General features: G+C 31.9%; 2 protein-coding genes and 1 long non-coding RNA gene across 7 annotated transcripts in view; 2 read left to right on the top strand and 1 right to left on the bottom strand.

Moving 5' to 3' along the window:
- Positions 1-1,179: 1,179 nt before the first annotated feature.
- On the bottom strand, positions 1,180-7,647 carry LOC114743412 (uncharacterized). 5 transcript variants are annotated; one of them, XM_028931622.1, is made up of 9 exons: positions 7,236-7,647; positions 4,706-7,033; positions 4,052-4,120; positions 3,726-3,854; positions 3,191-3,241; positions 2,953-3,093; positions 1,789-2,805; positions 1,629-1,759; positions 1,180-1,426 (listed from the first exon to the last, which is right to left on the bottom strand). In XM_028931622.1, exons 2-7 carry the CDS (start codon positions 6,632-6,634, stop codon positions 1,840-1,842), a joined length of 3,285 nt encoding a protein of 1,094 aa, XP_028787455.1. In that variant the 5' UTR covers positions 6,635-7,033; positions 7,236-7,647; the 3' UTR covers positions 1,180-1,426; positions 1,629-1,759; positions 1,789-1,839. The 5 variants fall into 5 exon arrangements, with proteins under 5 accessions (XP_028787455.1, XP_028787454.1, XP_028787457.1 ...); XM_028931621.1 differs by having other exon boundaries at positions 1,629-2,805; XM_028931624.1 differs by having other exon boundaries at positions 1,629-2,805; positions 4,712-7,033.
- Positions 4,751-17,797, top strand: part of LOC114743417 (uncharacterized) — a 25,091-nt gene continuing 12,044 nt past the window's right edge. The window contains exon 1 of the long non-coding RNA XR_003740003.1: positions 4,751-4,810. This is a non-coding gene — a long non-coding RNA (uncharacterized LOC114743417). The remainder of the gene's footprint in view (positions 4,811-17,797) is intronic.
- Positions 12,422-16,096, top strand: LOC114743416 (nucleosome assembly protein 1;2-like). The gene is made up of 12 exons (XM_028931628.1): positions 12,422-12,588; positions 12,704-12,747; positions 13,062-13,157; positions 13,730-13,820; positions 14,079-14,159; positions 14,233-14,294; positions 14,400-14,584; positions 14,676-14,853; positions 14,938-14,981; positions 15,113-15,308; positions 15,439-15,453; positions 15,740-16,096. The coding sequence occupies exons 1-12, from the start codon at positions 12,543-12,545 to the stop codon at positions 15,803-15,805; spliced, it is 1,104 nt and encodes a 367-aa protein (XP_028787461.1). The 5' UTR covers positions 12,422-12,542; the 3' UTR covers positions 15,806-16,096.

Below are 17,797 nucleotides of genomic sequence, written 5' to 3'. Positions count from 1 at the left end.
TCCAACCCCTAACCTCTTCACTGCCATTTCCCTCTGTCGTTTTATTTTGATGGGACTTGTGCTCTTCTCATTGGTCACCTCCTCCCCCTCTCAAATTCTTGTGCCCACTGTAGATCGCCGCCACAACCACAATTTCCGATTTTTAATTAATGTTGAAATGTGAATTTTGCCACAAAATGATGTTACTCGTTGCTTTTTATATGAGATAAAAATTTGCATGTGACTTTTCTTTATTTACAAGCAGCAGTTAGATGCTCTCATCATTTTTTTTTATTTTTCATTTCATTCCTATTTGTTTGGGTGAATCATTTTAATAGTCATGTTAATATTATTGTATTTAATGTCAAAATAATTTTCTATATAATAAATTCTAACAAAGAATATAACATTTTCATATATTTATTGTTTCTCACTACTCACTTTGATTTTTACTATAAGTTCCAAATAAGAAATAATAAACTTATATATAATGAAAAATCAGTTAAAATTAATTAAAATAATAAATAAAAAATAAATACGCTTTTATTTACAAGTATATCCTTATAATAAGTGGGAAAAGATGAAGAAAAATACATAAGAAAATGTAGTAATAAGAAATAGTGTGGTAAAAAAAAAAAGAATAAATAATCTGAGGAAAAAATTGGAAAAAAAACAGATTAAATGTTGAGAGAAATTTAAATTGACATTTATAAAATAAACTACACTCTTTCTCAAATTCAGAGCTTATAATAGAAGTGGAGGTAGTAATTTAAACTCACTTTTTTTTTTTATTAATGTGATTTGATTAATTTTCTATTTAAAAAGAACGAATGGAAGTAATTAATAGGAAGAATAATTGTGCAGCATTAAATTTTTTTGGGTCAAAGTAAGAACCAAATTAAATTCAACGCAAGCCCAAACACATTTTTTTCTATTTAAAAACTACCTATTATTATAATTCTTGCCTATTAGTAGAAGTAACCTCAATAAATTGTTTTAGAAGTATTGACCCCTTCCATTGAACATATTAATTTAACTTTGGTGAAACAACGTATCTGAGACAAATAATTAAGGTTGAAAAAACGACAAGTTTTTCAATCAAAATGAGAGTAAATCTCGGTAGTCTGACTTCACGCACTGCTTCGACATTCAGGGCCCCCTAACGCAGTGTTGGAAGAAATCAGTTTTGTTTTGTCCTTGAATGAGCCATTTTAGCAGAAACGAATGTCTTGCAGCTGGTTTCACCTCCCTCTTCATCATCCTTCATCCATTTTCATGATGCCTTCGTTGTGGTGTCATTATCACCTCGTTCAGAATCCGTATTTCTTGCAGACCACGGGTGATTTCTGGCGGCAAAACTAAAATGTCATCTATTTTCATTCATCTCATGTTGAGAAGAGTGTGGGAAATTGTTCATCAAATTTGCTGCCATAATGACCTGCAAGCCCTACAATAACAATATAAAGCACAATCACCAGGAAAGTACTGTAATGAATTTAAAAATGGTTAAATTTTTACTGAGGATTTTAATGTCAAGATCAAGCAATCTGGCATCATGTTTGAGGCAAACGTCTTCCCATTAATTATTAGACGTCAAATACCGCAATGCAAAGAAATTTACATTAGTGCAAATGGGTGCAAGATATTACCTGCAATGAGCAGCAAGAAAATATTACAGAAGAAAACAGCACTCGACAACCCTCGGATTATCATCCACTCGACCACGCGATAGGTGGCTTGGAACTTCTCTGTTATACCAAATCATGCAAATGAACTTGAAATCATGGACTCCCAATCATGCACTCCGAAATCATGAACTCCCAATCATGCACTCCCTGACATTATTGGATCTATGAACTGCTATACAGCCTTGTTCATCTCTAATTTCACAGCTGATGCACCAAAAGGGGACTTTAGCTTAATATTGGACTCGTGCTCTGCTGCAAATGATAGAGTTGATAACAGTGCCCTTTGAGCAGAGTTATATACGTGCTTATGATGTCCTGGTGCTAACCGTTCTGAAGATTGACCTGAAATAAATGGAGAAGTTGGAAACATAGATGAGGTCAGAGTTGAAGTCTGAGGAGTATATGCCTTAGCTCCCTCTTGCACTGATCTACTAAGACTGTGATCCTGATGAGAGGTTGAGCTAAATTGTACACCATTACTATAACGATGTATTGAAGCTTTTCCTTGGAAACCCAAATCCATTTTCCCCGCTACACATTGATTTTCCTTTAAAGTCTCATTTGAGCACACAGCAGTCTGCAGCCCAATGCCAATTTTACTGCCATCATCCTTCTCTAGAGATGCTTGTTCAGGCGTACCTAAACTTCCTTTCTGAGACAACTTGATACCACTTTCCTTATTCAGAAAGGAGGAAACAGTACTTTTGAAACCGGAAATACGACCTTTTCCAAATGAAAGGAAATTAATTCCTTTAGGTACCCCCACTGGCGTTTTCCCAGGATTCATCAAGTTTAAAGCCGTGCCCGATGCACTTTGATTAGAAAGGGTCCCAATTTGAACAGAATTTCCCTTGTCTGGCGTTACCATTCCTTGTTTTCGAGAAGATGATTTCGAAAAATTGATGAAACTAATTCCTTTAGGTGCCATTGTCGGTGGTTTCTTTACAGTGTCTGTCACCTCTTTTTCTGAATTCAAGTGAGTTTGAATTCCTTTTGAATCAGAGATCTGTTTTTGCTGAGAAGCACTGCTGCTGCTGATATTAGGCGGCTTGCTTAAGTTTGCATTTCCTAATAGTTTAGGCTCCAACTCAGCTTTGCTATCATTTGAAGATGTAGCAACATCTTGTTTGGTTGGCATCTGTACAATAGGAGTCCATTTCAGTTAGATTATAGATCATGAACGCATATATCGTTGAAACGACTTGGTTGATGCAAATCCTCTATTAGTTCAATCACATCACAGGTTATTACATCATTTACAAATCATATGAAGTTATTGTAGTACCTCGTGTGAAAACATACAAGCATTCCCTCTGCTGCAAGATCCTTTACTCACAAAATTGCTACAAGGATACTTGGAAAGCTCATGATCAAATGGACAGTCATCACCTTTCATGCAAGAGTGACGAGCAAAGTGACAGCACGGCTGCAATTTCAATAAAAATTCAGGTTTTCTAAAATTTAAAAAGCCTAATTAGTTGCTCCCGTTACTTATCACTGAATTAACTACTAGGAAGTAATACCTTCGATTTTGTCAGAGGCACTATGTCATGTGAGAACTTGCACTTGTCACCCTGTCAATTGTTTTTTTCATTGGAGATGGAAAGGAAATTAGACTCGTACACTTAGCAATAAACTATCAACATATGCTGCAAAATATGCATCCATTTAAAACTCATGCAAATAATGATCAGGATGGGATGCTTTTGAACATTAAGCAGAAGAAGTTTAATAGAGGTCATGGTAATGCATCCCGTCACATGTTATGCTCCACAATAGAAATATTAAAATTGAAGATCCTCTACATGACTTCAGACAAGCGTTTTAAGGAAATCTTCATGTACAAGAGGAATTACACATGAAATGCCACTATATTTTGATTTTCCCAAATATAGAATGCCTTCATCCTTACAGTGGGCTTTATGTATAAGAGATGACAAACGAAATTGCGCATATGTAGGTGAAAATTCTACTAGAATTTTATATAGATGCATTCCTTCACTTTTGCAAGCAAAAGAGAAAAAGATAATTATCATGTGATTGAGTCATATGAACAACCTCATGGCACCTTCCCTTCAGATAATGGCGGCAATATGTGATAGTTTTTGGTTTCTGTACTGGCTGCAGCTTCAACCTTTTAACCCCAAGTTTTCTGTTCTTTTCTGCCCGCTTCTTTCTTTTCTTTTCCTATGTAATAAAATCAAACAAATAAAAGATCAACCACATATTGGAAGCATACAGATTTATGCACTATTCCATGAACGATCTTAAGATTGGTTTCAGAAGCGATGGAATTAACTAATTTTTAAAATATAATATCACAACTTAAAACCAATAGCTCAACATTAAAAAATACAAATAACCGAAAAACAATTTAAGAATACCTTCTTTTTGGCCTTCCTTTCCTCAGTAACAGGACCACGCTTTTTCTTACAACTGATGCCAGCTTTCTGCTGTAAAGGATCAACCACAGTGGTCATACAACAAAACAAAACAAAAAACAAATGCAGCACAATTTACTACAAGTTAGTCTGCATCATTCAACGCTTCAATAGAAAAGAGTACAGAATTTCTACAAGTGATTGTACATCATGGAGTGTCGTTTTGGCATGGGCACATTCAAATCACATAAATTAATAAACGAACCTAATTTTTAAATTCTTGTGCCTTTCCCAAAACCCTACAAGTTGCAAACACTTCATAGAAACAAGGGAATAATACGCTTGGGAATTTAACATATTATGCATAAACATGTAGATGAACACTTAAATGTGTGTGTGTGTGTGTGTGTGTAACACCAAACAAGGTAGTATAAGCTCAAAACAAGCCTATAGTATCTTATTTTAACCCCTCACAAAACTAAACTAAACAATAACGAAGGAAGATCATCAAGCAATCAAAACATCTCATGCAGATAAATATAAATAATTAAAATAAAACAAAGACTCATATTTAAATGTTTTAAGAGCAAAGTTAACATGAGAAAATAAAAATGTTTTATTGCACAATTCATTGAAGAATGCAAGTGAAAATCATACCCTTACTGCAGATGTGTTTTGATGATCATCAGTGGCTTCTTCTGCGGGCGAGACTTCTTTGTTAGCCAAAGTGGGTGGCAAGCCAACAACACCTTTAATTCCCCCGTCTTCACTTTTTGCAGTAACCGATACAGAACCATGCTCCACTAAATCCCCATAATCAACAATTTCCCGAGAGATTCCAAAGTCAACTCCATTTGGAAGCCCATTTTTATCACTTTTCCTAGGTTGCATTAGTCTACTGTTATCTTGAGTTGATTCATATTGTTTTTCTTTTTCTTCTTTCTGTGTGTTAAAAGGAAATACTATATTTTCAATAACATGTTGGAGCTTGTGTACATCATGTTCCCTCTGTTCTATCATCAAGGAATCTGCAGAAGACGTATCAATTGAATTCTCATCCATTCTAAAGTCACCTGAAATTTCTCCCTCTTCAATGCCTTCTTTCTTATCTGGATGATTGGAAAATATTGCACCATTTGCACAAGTTATTTTTTCTGGCTGCTCTTTTTCATGCCGCATTTCATGTTTAGCATCCAAAATATCAATGTCCATGAACCACATCTCTTCGCTATAGTTGCCCACATTCAATGTTTCACCGTTGATACCCTGATTAACAGATAAGTCCATTGCTTCAGGGACCTTTCTACCTGATGGCTCTATGTCCGAGAGGCCCAAATCCCTCTTCTTACTCTTCCTTACATACGTCTTAGTGGATTTGGAACCATCACTACAATTATGTTCTTCCTTCTCAAGTTCATCCTCTTCAATATCAGGAAGGGAAACGATTGCAGCACAGCCAGGTTTCGCCAATTCCATTGGATTATGTTGGCTTTTAGGCTTTGTTGTTAAAATCAATGATTCAATATCCATGCCATGATCTACAGATATGTGCATTGCTTCAGGAACCTTCTGACCATCTTGTACTTTCTTCTCAAGCTCACCCTCTTTGGTAGTAGGAAGAGAAACAATTGCAGCACAAACTGGTTTTGATGAGTTCATTTCCTTTTGCTGTTTCTCATGCTTTATATGTGAATTTGATGCTTCATTATTCACACCCTCATCCATAGAAAATTGCATTGCTTCAGGAACCCTTTGTCCCTGTTGTTCTTCCTTCTTAAACTCACCCTCTTCAGTAGTAGGAAGAGAAATAATTGCAGCAGAAACAGGTTTCACCAGTTCCATTTCCTTTTGTTGTCTATTGGGATTTATACTTGAAATCAATGCTTCACTATTCATAGCCTGATCCACAGAAACATGCATTGCTTCAGAAGCCTTTTGACCGTGTTGTTCTTCCTTGTCAAGCTTACCCTCTTTGGTAGTAGGAAGAGAAACCATTGCAGCACAAGCTGGTTTTGCTGAGTCCATTTCCTTTTTTTGTTTCTCATGCTTTACAGTTGAATTTGATTCTTCATTATTCATACCCTGATCCACAGAAAATTGAATAGCCTCACATGCCTTTTGACCACGTTGTTCTTCCTTCTCATACTTACCCTCTTCAGCAGTACGAAAAGAAACAACTGCAGCAGAAACAGGTTTCACCAATTCCATTTCCTTTTGTAGTCTCTCAAGCTCAATACTAAAATTCAACGGGTCGTTATATTCCATACCATCATCTAGAGAAAGGTGTGTTGCTACATGAACCCTTTGACCACGTTCTTCCTTCTCAAACTCACCTTCTTCAATAATAGGCAGAGAAACCATTGCATCACAAAGTGGTTCCACTAATTCCATTTCTTTTTGCTGTGTCTCATGCCCTGTACTTGAAGTACTAATTTCAGGTACGGAGGTTTCCTTTGTTTCAGATGTTGAACTGTTAGCAATGAAAGATCCATCAAAGCCTTTGGAGATATTTTGATTAAATTCTCCTTCTATATAACTGGCTTTCAGTTCCAGATGTGTTGATATCGGATCTCCTAAATTCAGCATGCTCCACTTGGTAATCGATCAAGTCAACTTCACTGCTTCCATTCTGGTTTTCACCTAATCTCAAGTTCAAAGGAATTGAGCCATTGTCAACAAGGTTTTCAGCTCCTTTCGCTATCTGATTCAACTCTTCTATTTTCTTCTGTTCCTTATTCAAACCATTAGTTCTCATAGACAAGGCCTCAACACTTTCACTTTCCCAAATCATCATATCCTGCCTCCCAGCAGAGCCTACATCTTCCTCTACTCCCATTATAAACTCCCTACCATTAGAGTTCTCAAGAACCTGTTTTCCCCCGTGGGATACAGGATGCTTGAGATTCATAAGATCAATACCAGAAAATTGCAAGTTCTGAGGCTCCCTTTCCCGGTTTTCTTGCCGCAATCTATCGATGCCATTGGCTTCAAACAGGAGAAGGAAGAGAGAATTGCATGAGAAATACGCAGTTAAATTGAAACGAACAGCAAACACAAAAGCAAAGCTTAAAACATAGTTTCTAAAGTAAGGTAATTACTTCAATTCCAATAAGAAATCTGTGGAACGATTAGGAAAATTAAAAAAAAAAAAAAAAAAAAAAGTCAAGAGTCGTTGATTTTCACTTACTATGATTTTTTAGCTCTGGAGAAGCAGCATGATTTCCTATTGTGCCAGGTAGACTGCACTCATTGTTGCAGTGGGATAGGATACGAACCAGGGTATGATAAGTCCCACTCTTCAAATGTGATCGACGGTAATGAGGAAAACCCGTCAAAATTTCAGAGGGTTTTGAAGGCTCCAATTGAGCTTCCTCCATCACAAGCAAAGAAGTTCAAAATGACGAAAATTCTATCATAAAACCCCTCTCTCTTTCATATCACCGGAAAAGAAAGAACTCTAACTTTTAGGCTCCAACTGCCTCTGACCACGACGGTCCATGGAGGAGGAGAAACCCGGAGTCGGAGGAGGGGCTGGTGGGCTGCCCTCTGCTATGGGACGTAGCTCGAAGTCGAAGGAGAAGAAGACACAAGAAGACGGCAAAGCACGAAGTCATGGGGCGCTGCAAATGGACGAGGCATCGAAGACGGTGTATATCGGGCGGAACCAACCAGGAGCCAACCACCCATTCTATTTGCGCGAACGTATAAACGCTGCGTTGCATGCTTGCAGCGTCGGGCTTAGGCTCTTTATACAAGATTCGTGGGATTTAAAAGAATGAATTAAATTTTTTACAAATAAAAATTTGAGTAAATAAGTCATATTTCAAGGTTCTAGAAAGTATAAAATCAAATAGTTGTGTTTTTCATCTTTTATAAATATATATAGAGAGAGAGAAAAAATGAACGAAACCAGATAAAAATTTAATTTATTTAACAGAAATCTAATTTATGTGGTTGGTTTATTCAATTTTTTTCGTTTGATTTTTATGTCATTTTAGTTTATATTATTTTATTGAGAACCCGACCCATTATGCAAAATATAAATACCTGTTACATACAACCCAATTAATCTTCCAAATATTTTTATGTTGTTGTTGTTCTTTGTTGAAATTCATTTAGTATGATGCACATGAATTGGGCATTTGTGCATGCAATCATTTTACTAATTAATGAAGCTTGATCCCTTTATTAAAAAGAAAAGCAACATTGATAAAGTTTTGATTTTATTTCAAAATACTTTTTATTTTAAATTTGCAATAAAATGTAATTATCTTTAGATATTTAATCTTTTTTTTAATGAACTTTAGATATTTTATTCTTTACTAATGAAAAATACTAATAAGTGGAGTAAGAGTTTGTTATAAAATAAATAAATGTTATGAAAATAAAAAAAAATGGTAAGATATTAAGAAGAGAACGAAATAATGAATAGAGATAATAATTATGACGGCAAAAATATGCTTTTAATCCTTTAATTTTATGTAGGATTTTAAATTAGTTCATTAACTTCAAAAAATATAACTTTAGTCATTTAATCATTTAAGTTTGAAATTTTTAATTAAAAAATGACGATATTAAAATCTTAAATATTAATAAAGTATTTTCAATCTTAAATGTTAACATACTAAGTTTAGTTTTAAAAAATAACCATAATTATTACAAAAAATTATTATTTCAACATAAAAATTTAATATTAAATAATTAAAAATATATCTTTTAAAATTAAGAAACCAAACTAAAATTTTATATGAAATTAAAGGATCAAATATATAAATTTGTTTAATTATGATTATCCATTTGATAAATAGATCAGGCGTTATAAAAATAAAGAAATATTCTCTATTATCCCTCTTCTCTTCAATTATCTACTTATTTTCTCATTGTTTTGCTGATTTTCTTTTATTGTCATAATCTGATCACTTGAAGTTTCATGCCCATCATCTGAAATGCATGATACTTTTACCTCTTATTATCTTATAGTATCTATATTTCATATTTTATGATTTATCGTCTAAAAATTCAAGATCTATTATTCTATATATAATGATTATAATTAACAATTTAATAAAAATTCATTTTTTAAAAGAAAAGTATTGAATGTGTGTATATTAAGTGGTAAGAGTCACGTACCTTTAATTTTTTTTTATCTTATTGAACGACCAAAAGTTGTAAAATTTTAATTTTTTATCTTATAATTAAACGGTCAAAAGTCACTTGGTCTTAATCTTGAAAAAGATTGAAGTGTGGTTTATTTATTAATATTTCCATGCGCTGAACCTATGATATTAATAAATACACTAACAATTTATTATGCTTTAGAAAAACATTATTCTTGACTATCTTCTTTTGGAAATATTAGAATGTTTTCCTCCTTGTGAATGGTATGATCTACTTCATAGCATAAAAAGACCTCTTATATTTAAACAAGTCAATATTTTATATGTTGCTAGATTTATTCTTTTCTAATATTATATTTTTTTAATCATATTATTGTCATGTCAAATCTTATAAAATTTGAGTTTGTTGCTATTGACTTTACTGAAAAAAAATTATTTATATTGAGTGCTAGATGTCAAAATCCATCTAAATATCAATAATTTGGAAGACACAATTAAAAAAAAAAGGTAATTAAGCATCTAATCAAGATAAAGCCAAAGCTTTTTATGCCACTATTTTTATAAAAGGTTAAAAATTGAATGTTTAAATGTAAAAGACCTATTTGTTATTTGGAACATCTTAAAAGAAAGGTATGACCATAAAAAAAGCTGTTATTCTTTCAAAAAAACTTCTTATAACTAAATTCATTTATATCCGTAAGATTTTAAACTCGTGAGTGAGTATATAATTTTGTAATATTTAAAATAAGCTTTCTACTAAAATCATGTGAGAAAAAGTTACTGACGATGGATGTTACAGAATTATACATACATGTTTAAAGTCTTGCGAGTATAAATGCATTCATAGTTATAACAAACTTATGAAAAAATAATAGTTTTCTGGTACTCATACTTTTGTTTTAAGCTAATCTAAAGAATAAATTGATTTTTTATGGTCAAATACTCAATTTTTAGCCATTCATGTATATGTTGGCATATAAAATTTTGGTTTTATCTTGGCTAGATGTTTGATTGTCTCTGATTGTATTTTCCAAGTCACTGGTATTTAGATAAATTTTTGCATCTATTACCCAGAGTAAATTATTATTTTTCTAATAATATCAAAAACCATAAACTCAAGTTTTGTAAGGTGCCTATGATATTATTATAAAAAAGAACATAATATCTGAAAAGATAAAGATAATAATCTATAAAATATTAACCTGTTTACATATAAGATGTTTCCTTCCCTTTTCGAGCTAAATACAAGATGTTTCTTAAACTATATAAAAGAAATCATATCATCCAGAACAATGAAAATATTTTAAATTGCTCCAAAAGAAAACAACTAGGAATAATGTTTTTCTAAAGCACAATAATGGTTAGGATATATCTATCAACATTATAGGTTTATCTTATGAAAATATTAGTAAACAAATCACGTAGTAATTCTTCTCAAAATCAAAGCGACATGGCTTTTTTCTCATTTAATAAAATAAAAAATTAAAGTTATATAACTTCTGATAATAAAATAAGAAATCAGAGCTATATAACTCCTAGTTGTTCAATTTAAACATATTCAGTACTTTATCCTTTTAAAAAAAGAAACGCGAACTTTTATCAAATGGATAATCATAATTATGAAATGTAGATGTTGAATATTTAAACAGTAAATCATGAAATATAAAGATAAAAGCTTTAAGAAAATCAAAATATCATACCTTCTCATCAAGGCCAAACCTTTTAAGTGATCAATAAGAAAATTTCAATATCTATACCTCCTATAAGTTAGTTAGAGACTCATGCTCATGACATATTATGGAAACAAGGAAAGGGACAAGATATTCAACAAGAAAATAAAAGAATATGTAGAGAGTTGGATTGAAGAAAAGTGAAAGAGAATATTTCTTCTTTTCCACAATACCAAAATACATAACCGCTATTTATATAGACACAACTTTATAATTTTCATCTTAATAAAATCTACCCATTCCATAATAATATAAGATAATAGAGATAATAAGGGATAATGCGAGATATGCGGAGATTCACATCAATATCAATATCAATATTATATTCATAACAATAAATAAATTTGTAAATTTTAATTAAATAATATTAACTAAATTGAGAGAATTTGAAAAAAAATATTTTTGAATTTCAAAATACCAAATCAATATTATTCACTATATTTTAATAACAATTGATAATATTTAAAAAATAAATAGCAACACATTTTTATACTCAGTCTTAACTTGGGATTTTAAAATTTTAGAAGTGTTTTTTTTTAGATTTTCTCAATTACATTTTACTGCAATTTTTATAATAAAAGCTTTTCTTTTCTTTTTCAAAAGGTTAAGATGTAATTTTGACCTGATCTTATTTTTCAAATATAATTTTACCTTATCTTTTTATTGGTGTAATTTTAACATTAATTTTATTTTTTGAGTGCAATTTTACCCCTTTGCACCTAAAGATGAGGGCAACACTACACTTAAAAATAAAATCATAACTAAAATTACACGAGTAAAATTACACCTTAATTCCATATTTGGATAAAGAGAAAATGAAAGAGGAAAGAAAATTAGGAAGAAAAATAAAGAGAAAAATGAGTTTTTTTTCCTGTTTGGATGGGGAGAGAAAACAAGAGAAAAAGAAAGGTAGGATTTATGAGAGAAAATGGAGTGTGTCGCTTGTGTCATTTTCTTTTCAATTTTTTTCTTCACGTATCAAGAAAAAATAAGAAAATTCATATTTCTTGTATATTCTACTTCATATTAGATGAGTATACGCATGTTTTGCTTTTAATGCAATTTTTTTAATTTTATATATGACTACTTTATAATTTAGCAAAATTATTTCATTGCAGCCAAATAATATATATTTTACTTATTTTCTTTTATCATATTTAAATTTTTTATTATATTTAATTAAAAAAATTATTCATATTTTTTTCTATTAAAAATAACATTTTTTTACTAAATTATTTGATTTTTACATATAATAATATGATAACATACTTTTATTAATTAATTTTATTTTAAATTATTTGATAATATCAATATTCATATAATTTTTGAACTGAGATATTTAATTTGATTTCAAACATCATATATTTTGAGATAAAATTATTTTAGTTATTTACATATTTGTTTTTTCCCTCTATTTTTTATCTTTTATTCAAAGAAGATGTGTAATAATATTTTTTCTTCATTTGTTTTTTTAAAAAATAAAAGCTGTTACCCTACGAAGTCCAAAGAACCAGAATGTTTCTGAACGGAAGTCTCATTTAGGTACCTTCTTTGCTTGCTGTCTAGGGTTTTGGCAAATTTGCTGTATCTTCTTCTCCTGTGCCTCCCTCATTTGCATCCTTCATTGCAACCCACGAGTGAAGCTCAATGAGCAACGACAAGGATAATCTCAATATGCAGGATCTTAGCTCTGGTGATATACCATCTCTTATCTGTTCAAATCCGCTTTCCCTTGAAATCTTTTGCATTTCATCTTCTTTCTAGCTGGAATTTATCCTGCTTCTCATCTTGTTTATTTTTCCGTGAAGCTCTTAATGAGGATGATCGAACAGACCTCGTCAATGCTCTCAAGGTCTGTATACTCCTTATCAGTTACTTATAGTGTTTGATATTTGCTTTGTTTGAGTTGTTTGCTTCAAGGGAAACTGCTGGAGGGGAAAATTTCTCTTTTTTAGTTCCCTCGGAAACTTAAGCTTATTTTACTCTATTCTTGTAATTTTTTCCTAACCAATGCTGTGTGTCGTTGTGCATTGAATTTTGTATTCCCTTTTCATGTACTGTTGATTGCGGTTTATTGCCAATAATCACTGGGAATTAGGGTATTAACGTCAAGTTCTTTTTTTGCGTTGGTTTGATTTTCACTGATTTGGAAATTCTCTTTTGCAGAATAAGATACAGAGTTTGGCTGGTCAGCACGCAGACGTTCTAGAGAGTCTATCGCCCAATGTCCGGAAGCGTGTTGAGTTTCTCAGAGGGATTCAGGCATGTCCTTGTTTTCGGAATAAGCGTAACAAATTATAATGCTAATTTCCAGGGGTTTAATTTTCTTCCGCATGTTTGTTAACTGCTCCTCTGTTCGAAATATACGATCTTTCACTTAGATTTAGAGATGCGTTGCAATACAGGGTGTAAATAATTTTGTTGCTTGCCGATATAATATGGTAAATTTTTATTTTTATTTTCATCTTAAGCAAGGTTGTGATATGGTGCATACGCTAAAAATTTGGACGAAGGTAAAGGTGGGTCAATAGCTTGATTCTAAACACTGTTGGATGTAAGCTGCTTAAATATTTATGGAGTTCGATTGAGTAATGAAGCTAAAGTTGACTTATGAACTGACCCAGGAATTTTGGTGTCCTTACACTTTTTATGACCTCAGAAATCTGACTTTCAACTCAGAAGCGTCTGGGCATAACTGTGATTGCATATCATTCATCTTGGAGAGTTGAAATTGGATCATAATTCGTGTTCGTTGATAATGTATCTGTTCAGATGGAGATGGCAATTTCTGTGTATTCCATGAAATCTCACAATGAAATTTCTTCCTCTTGCAGAGTCAACACGATGAATTAGAGGCAAAGTATTTTGAGGAGAGGGCAGCTCTAGAAGCAAAATACCAAAAATTGTATCAACCTTTGTATACAAGGTATTTTCAGTATTCTATACTTGTAAATATTGAAGATGATGAATTATGGTTGACATAAATGAATATTGCTCTTCCGTAATTCTAAGGCTGTATAGTTAAAAATTGCGGATTTCTTATTTCAATTTTAATGTTTGTGTCCATTCTTTATTTATTATAACTCCTAATATTCTTGATTAAATTAAAAAGCTCTCTCTTCCTAAAATTTTGGGACATTTGATTTTTGTTATCTACCACTATAACATTTAACGTACGAATACAGCGCTATGACATTGTAAATGGTGTTACGGAAGTTGAAGGAGTTGCAGATGAAGCAGCAGCTAGTACAGAAGAGGAGAAAGGTACCATACATAATGCCTACTCTATTCTTTGAAAAGGGTTTCAGTTTTTTGATTTACTTGTGTGCTTATGTAGAGAAAGGTGTACCTGCTTTCTGGCTCACTGCAATGAAAAATAATGAAGTGTTAGCTGAGGAGGTTTGTCAATTGAGTTTAATCTTTACAATCTATTCAATTCTGAGTTTCATAGTCTTGGTACTAGCATAGTTAACTTATATATGTGTGTGTATACATATATCTCAGATTTCTGAGCGAGATGAAGGTGCTCTCAAGTTTCTTAAAGACATTAAGTGGAGCCGGAATGAAAACCCTAAAGGATTTAAGCTGGAGTTTTTCTTTGATACCAATCCTTATTTTAAGAATTCTGTCTTGACCAAAACTTATCATATGATTGATGAGGATGAACCTATACTGGAGAAAGCAACTGGGTATGTTCTTTCTTTTTTGATTCACTCCCTACATCTAGTCCCCGGTGTACAGTCACATTACTAAGGCTGGTTTATTGCATTTTTCTTGTAGGACGGAAATTGAATGGTATCCAGGAAAGTGCTTGACGCAGAAGCTGCTTAAGAAAAAGCCTAAGAAGGGTGCAAAGAATGCTAAACCAATCACCAAAACTGAAAATTGTGAAAGTTTCTTTAATTTTTTCAATCCACCACAAGTTCCTGAAGATGATGAAGATATTGACGAAGATATGGTATGTTTCCATGTACATGATCTACGGGCTAGTGATTTTGAATATTTTTCTTTCTCTTATGTCAGTCATTTTCTTTTTGAATAGGCTGAAGAACTTCAGAACCAGATGGAACAAGATTATGACATTGGGTAAGCTTAATCACGTTTAGTAATGTAATCTTTCAACCAACTGTTGACTCTGGATTTCACCTTTTCGGTATTTCATATTTCATCTTCATAATTTTGTGTAATTTCTGAATCACTTTTATTTCTCTGTTCAGGTCAACAATAAGAGACAAGATTATCCCCCATGCTGTTTCGTGGTTTACTGGGGAGGCCATTCAAGGAGAGGAGTTTGGAGACATAGAGGATGATGAGGATGATGATGAAGACACTGAGGAGGAGGATGATGAAGAGGAGGAGGATGAAGATGATGATGAGGATGAGGATGAGGAAGAGCAAAAGAGTAAAAAGAAGGTAATTTGTGCAGATCGTTCCCTTTGTATTTTGAAATTACTTTGTTTTTATTTACTGTTTGAATAGGAACTGATGATTATTTTCTTTCACCCTTTCCGGTGTCAAATTTTGTTTGGAATGCTGCCTGCAGTCATCAGCACACAAGGTAAAGAATCGTGATATGCAAATGAGATGATATTAAGCACAGACAAAAAATCTACCACAGAAAGTTTTATCAACTCCTGTTCTCTACTATGCGGCCCCAGTACTTAACAAAGCCAATTATGCCAAATACATGTCCAAAACAAATTAGACATGGCATTTGGAATTGAATTTGTTCATAAGATGCTCTGTGGTGTTGTTTGTTGTATTAATATCGCTATCTCAGTTTAATAGGTTCTTTGGTTTTATGGAGTTTGCTCTAATTCAAATTTATTTTTCTGTATCTTCAGAAGAGTGGAAGAGCGCAGGTAGGTGGTCAGACGGGTGAGCAACCTCCAGAGTGCAAGCAGCAGTAGCGGAGGTTGTTTTGTTGAGTTTGTAGCTGTGTTTAGGTGCCTGAATGAATGCTGCTGGGTCAAAAAATGGGTGCAAGTGAAGCAGTTTTTGATGGTTATTTATTCATTCTTCTCTCTTAATCTTATATGATCTGAGTGGTTTTGAGAGTTGCCTTCTTTTTCCCCAATCTCTCTGCAGAGAATGTGGTTAGATATAGTTAGGGATGTTGTGATTTCTCAATGCTTGAATTTGTATCTCAGACACTACGGTTAATTATATATATTGTGTCTTTTAGTCTTTACAGCTCCAAATTGTGTGTCTGCCGGCATATATTTTCTTCCCCAGGATTTCAAATTTCAAACTCCTCAAGACAAGTTGCTGCTGTTTTTTAAAGGGTGATTGGGTAAAACAAAATCATAGTTTTAATAGAACTTTTACGTAAATATGTAGAGGAGTTTATTTCAATTTGTGAAATAGTATATTTGAAAAGTATTTTTGGAGTTGTCCCAACACTTTCTTAGTATATTTAGATGGGTTAATTAATCTGGAAGTTCTTATAGTTTTAACCAATTTTGAATTAGGTCCTTATAGTTTTTTTTCTTTTTATCAGGTCCTTATACTTTCATCTATTTTTAATTAGGTCCTCGCATTTATTTTTCTTTTTATTAAGTCCTTATAATTTCACTAAAATTTTAATTAGGTCCATCTAGTTTTAATTTTTATTTATTAATTAAATATGAACTTAATTAAATAAATTAGTACTGAAATATAAAATATTAATAATTATATAATAAAAGATAAGTAATATAATTAATTAATTAAGGAAATTTTTTTAAAACAATTAATTTTTTTTGCTAAAAAAAATAAAATTATTATAATAATTCATTATTTTTAGAATATTATTGTTTATAAACTAATATTACATAATATATACTATTTTATGTTTATAAAATAGTACTATTAGAATTTATAAAATAAAGAATAAAAAATTCAGGGACTTACTTTAAAATAAGGTGATCTTATAAGGACTTGATAAAAAGAAAAATAAATGCAAGGACCTAATTAAAAACAGGTGAAAGTATAAGGATATAATAAAAAGAAAAAAAATTATAGGGACCTGATTCAAAATTGGTTGAAACTATAAGGACTTGCAGATTAATTATCCCTATTTAAATCAGCAATAAAAGATCTTGTTTTTTTTATTCACATTCTCTCTACTATCCATACCCGTCGGTAGATAAAATTCCTAATAAAATACTCTCTCCGTTTCTTATTATAAGAGACATTTGATACTTATGGCATGTTCCTATATATAAGAGACACTTACAAGTTGTCTCTACTTTTTTGTGTTGATTTACTATTTTACCCATATTTATTATCTCCAACTCACACTCTCTCTCCCTCCTACTTCTCTTTTAATAATTTAATTATTCTCTCTCATGCTCTCTTTCCTTATTAATGAGGGTATTTTTGAAAAAAAAATTATACTTTTTGCACATTAATTATTCTTAACTAATTTTAACTGTTTTTTTTATCAATGTACTTCAGTTATTTGTCTCTTATAATAAGGAACAGGGGGAGTATCAAATTATTAAAAACAACTTAATTCACAGCTGCTAGATTTTCGTCATCACAATTTAAAACTATAATAACCATATTGGAAACATAATTTTAAAAGACATTAAAATAAAAGAAGAATGCAAGAGACACAGATGGGATGAATTCTACTTGCCAAAAAAATTTCCGACAACGACGCTTCCAACAACGGTGGACTCTTCCAAGGCCACTGCAAGTATCAAGGGTTGTCCACTGAATATTTTAATTAGATGCATTTCTCATTATATTAAAAAGATCATTTTTTTTGCCCGCATATAAGGAGTTTAAACAAGCTACATTATTGTTGGCAAAAAATAAATTTAAAAAAAAATTGAGTTACATTATTCATTACATTTTTGAGTGTACAAGGCAAAATTTTCGTCTCATATTTATCTAGTATAAAATTAATTTGACAT

The sequence above is a fragment of the Neltuma alba genome, unplaced genomic scaffold, assembly GCF_004799145.2.
Source record: "Neltuma alba isolate B1F8T4 unplaced genomic scaffold, ASM479914v2 tig00004016_pilon, whole genome shotgun sequence".
NCBI classification, from domain to species: domain Eukaryota; kingdom Viridiplantae; phylum Streptophyta; class Magnoliopsida; order Fabales; family Fabaceae; genus Neltuma; species Neltuma alba.
The sequence above is the reverse complement of the archived record's forward strand: the minus strand, read 5'-3'. Positions and strand labels throughout refer to the sequence as shown.